The sequence below is a fragment of the Acyrthosiphon pisum genome, chromosome A2, assembly GCF_005508785.2.
Source record: "Acyrthosiphon pisum isolate AL4f chromosome A2, pea_aphid_22Mar2018_4r6ur, whole genome shotgun sequence".
Lineage (NCBI taxonomy): Eukaryota > Metazoa > Arthropoda > Insecta > Hemiptera > Aphididae > Acyrthosiphon > Acyrthosiphon pisum.
The window spans coordinates 48,849,658-48,854,315 of NC_042495.1; the positions used below are offsets into that span (position 1 = coordinate 48,849,658).

The 4,658-nt window shown below is 33.0% G+C and overlaps 1 protein-coding gene across 1 annotated transcript; it reads left to right on the forward strand.

Annotated features, from left to right (window-relative positions):
- Positions 1–971: 971 nt before the first annotated feature.
- Positions 972–3,725, forward strand: LOC100160895 (cytochrome P450 6a2). The gene is made up of 4 exons (XM_001947885.4): positions 972–1,881; positions 2,019–2,243; positions 2,891–3,142; positions 3,242–3,725. Exons 1-4 carry the CDS (start codon positions 972–974, stop codon positions 3,412–3,414), a joined length of 1,560 nt encoding a protein of 519 aa, XP_001947920.1. The 3' UTR covers positions 3,415–3,725.
- Positions 3,726–4,658: the final 933 nt, after the last annotated feature.

The following is a 4,658-nucleotide window of genomic DNA, read 5'->3' on the forward strand; positions in this document are numbered from 1 at the left end:
GTAGTTGACAATAATATTTTTCCAACCAATTATTTCGAATAAAAATAAAATGTTAGAAATAAAAAACCAAAGTATTCAATACCAAAAAACATTTAATACGAAAAAAAAGTATTTAAAATACCATTCAAAATACTTCATGCTAAAAGTATTTAAAAAGTTATTCAATACTTAAAAAAGTATTTGAATACTTTTACTCAAATACTTTTACTTAAATACTTTACAGGACTGATTATTGGTAACAACCAACAATAATTGTTTTTGATGAAAAATATGTCGTTTAACTTTGCTTTACTACGACTTTTGCTTATAATTATCGACCCACATATTTATATTATTTAGAAAAACATTCGACAATATTGTATGGATATTGTGTTTCAATATCCATGGCAAGCATTGCTAATAGCATGTACGGGCACAAAAACCGTTTTTTTATCTAGATTCTAGAACACTGCTCATTTATATTTGAACACATATTAAAAAATATACGTTAATACTAAAAAATACAAAAAAAAAATGTAACGGACCTAATATTTAGTGTTCGATTTCGATTTGCTTGACGTACTGCACAAATCCGGTTCCTTCGTCAATATTTTTAATTATTTTTACACACATACCTATTAAGTACTTGCAGGAACTCACAATTCATCTTATAGTTTATTGTTGTATTCGCAACTACAAATATTTATTATATTCAATGAATAGACAGAAGTGAACAACAACACCTCGTTCACCTTGTCCACCCATCCCACCCATCGTTGTTGAGTACACACATTATAATAAATTGATAACATACAGTACCACTTTAAACCTATTCCAAGTACTTGGGTATATAATATGGCGGAATACAGTTGAAACTGCGCACTAGAATATATACATTCGCACACGAATGTTTTGGAAAGCTCTTTCCGTTTTTAAATAATAACAATAATTACAACGGAATTATTTATAGATCTACGTGATTTTGTTACAACATGATTGACGTGATTTCCTGTTCAATCATCGGACTGTTAAGCTCCGTGTACATATTGTACGCGACAGTCTTTCTGTCGATCGCCTACTACTTGTGTACGTCCACACACGACAAATGGCGCAAACTGAACGTGCCATACACAAAGCCCTTACCGCTGTTTGGCAACTCGATGAACCTGGTCTTGGCCAGGGAGCACCCGATGGACTTTTTCACCGGTCTTTACAACCGTTTCCCAGACGAAAAGCTTTGCGGTTTCTATCAGATGACCACGCCGTTCTTGATGATCCGCGATCCGAAGCTGATCAACAACATAATGGTTAGAGATTTCTCGTACTTTACTGACCACGGTTTCGATACTGACCCGTCGGTGAACATCTTGGCCAACAGCCTGTTTATGTTGAATGGCGATCGGTGGAGAACGATGAGGCAGAAGCTCAGCCCCGGGTTCACCTCAGGCAAACTGAAGGACACGCATGATCAAATCAAAGAGTGCACCGACCAGCTAATTAACATCGTCGACGACAATCTGAAGGTTAGCGATCACTTCGAAATACGAGAGTTGGTTGGAAACTTCTCGACGGATGTCATCGGCATGTCGGCTTTCGGTCTGAAATTGGACACGATAAGAAACGGAAATTTGGACTTTCGCAAGTTCGGCAAGAAAATATTCCAGTCGGACTTCAAACAGCTCTTTGTCCAGGCTATGATGTTGTTTTGTCCAAAGCTGGTGACAATTCTTAAGCTGAAACAGTTTCCGGACGACGCCGCTGATTTTTATGGATCTATGTTCAGGGACGTCCTCGAGTATAGAGACCGGAACAACGTCATCAGGAACGACGTCACGCAAACCCTGATACAGGCTAAGAAAGATTTAGTGACAAATAACGACGGAGACGACTCGACATCCAAAAGTATATTTACAGCGTAATATATATCATAATAATAATAATACATAACGCAACGAACAATATTTTAAAACACTATTTATATTGTTGTTATAATGAAATATAATAACTATTTTGTTAATAAATCGGATTTTACTTCACAGACAAATGGACCGAAATGGACATAGTCGGGAACGCGATACTGATGTTTGTCGCTGGAGCCGAAACAGTTTCTATCACGATATGCTTTTGTTTGTACCAGTTGGCATTGAACAAAGACATCCAAGACAAACTGCGCGAAGAGATCGTAACGACAAATGCGAAACACGGTGGACAGCTGAACAACGACTTTTTGACCAATCTCCATTACATGAATATGGTTTTGGAGGGTAATGAATAATAATATAGAGGGTGTATCTTATGTCATTGTACGTGGGGTTTTTTTAACGATTATGGATCGATGACAACGAATTTCGTTAAAACGAAAAGAGACGTGTTTCTTTATTTTAACAAGCGATTTTTTTATAACAATTTCAAAAATTTTAAATACGCAGGTGTACCAATAGCAAATTCAATTTTATTTTTTAATGGAATCTGGTAAAAATTAATATAATATATTAATATAATTAATATAGTTTAAGAGTTGCACATAAAAATCTAGAAAAATAGATAAGTATTTGACTCGCATTCCCTGAATTTTTTTATTTATTGTTACTCGAGTAATTGATACCTATTTTTTTGTTTGTAAACAAACAATAAAACAGTTGTCTACAAATTTATTTGAGTAGGTACCTATAGGTACACCTACATAATATTGTTATTGTAATACCGTTATTAAAAAATTTCTGTTTTGGTTTTGATTTTGTACTTATACCGGTTTCGGTTTAAGTAATAATACTGGTTTTGATTTTGTTTTCGGTTTCGGTTGTTTTAACGGTTTATACCGATTTCTGAAATCGGCCTTGAAACCGGTTTCAAGCCCTGGTAAAAATCTTGAACCCTAGGTAATAATAATAAATAATTATTTATATTTTAGAAGTCTCGCGCATGTATTCCATCACCATGATCTTATTCAGACAAGCGACGAAGAATTACGAAGTACCCGGTCAGTCGTTAGTCATTGAAAAAGGACAAAAGATCATCATACCAGCATACTGCATACATAATGACCCGAAATATTACCCCAATCCCGGCACTTTTGATCCTGAAAGATTTTCGACTGAAGAAAAAGCCAAACGGCTTAATGGCACTTACATTCCGTTTGGCGATGGGCCGAGATTGTGCATAGGTACAACTATGATATACTTATAAACATTTAATGTGCACCGTTACCATTTTTAATCGTAATGCCCTTATAAACTATTTTTTAATAACGATTTTCAAATAGGTAAACGGTTTGCGGAACTAGAAATGAAATTGGTTCTATCAAAAATATTGTTGAAATATGAAGTCTTACCGTGTGAAAAAACAGAAGTACCTATCAACATACGAGGTGCGGGAAGTATCGTCAATCCGAAAAACGGTGTTTGGTTGAGCTTTAAACCGATTGTCGCAAATTAGCAAATTATATCAATACTTTACATGTTTTAATTTCTGCTTTTTTTATATTATAATATTAATTACAAATGCAAAATTCAATTCTCTAAACTCATGTATACTCTAAATATACTCTAAATACACTCTAAACACGAATCTATCATATAAATAATATTATTTTAGTTTCATTAGTAAATTGTTAATTTTATTATAATTGTTATTACCTACTTCAATTTAACTTATTGTTAGTTACTATTACATATCTCTTTGTATTTTGGACCCAGGCCTGTATGTTATCAAAAATAAAATAAAAAAATAAAAAATATTGATCTGCATTTATTAATAAAATATACTTTGTCAGTTATTGGTCAGATGACGCAGTTTGATGATGGCCCTAATAATTTTATTGTAATTGACGTGTAAAATTTGAATTTAATGATATAATATCAAAATATAATATTGTACAAGAATCTTTTATAAATATTTTGAGTTGTAATATTAGAAGTATAAATGCAAATGTAGATGAATTATTACTTTTACTTGAAAGTTAAAAAAATATTTTTAAACCAGATGTTATAGTATTAACTGAAACCTGGCATGATACAAATTCTTGTAATATATTTTTACCAGATTACGACATGTTTTTTGCAAAAAAAAAAAAAGAAACCAAAATGATGGTTTTATAATTGTATACAAAAATAATTTATGTTTAGATTGTATTGAGTTTGATATAACAGAGGCAAATATTGTAAAAATAACTTTAAATATTGTAAATTTCCGCAAATGTCCTCTTAAATTTTGTAAATACAAGAAAATTCAAAGTACTTGCGCCTCCAGGACCCACCTATTGGCCTTCGTCCCGACACAAAAATCCAGACATATTAGATATTTTTATAACAAAAACCCCTTCAAATGTGCACTATGTCATTGATAATATTCTAGACTTAAATTCTGATCACTCGTCGGTTATTCTCACACTTAACGACTATCCTTCAATTAATTCAGAACCACTAAAATTATTTCACACCACTACTGATCGTTACAAATTCCACGACCTGGTAAATCAGAACCTACAACTAAATGTCAGATTGAAATCCAATGATGACATAGATGCAGCTGTAAATAACCTAACGAATGTCATTCAATCAGCAGCTTGGACGGCCAACACAGCAAAAAATGTACATGAAACCAACTCTAATTCGCTGCCGATTAATATCCGTATCCTAATATCAGAAAAGAGAAGAGCTAGAGCCCTCTATCAACGTACT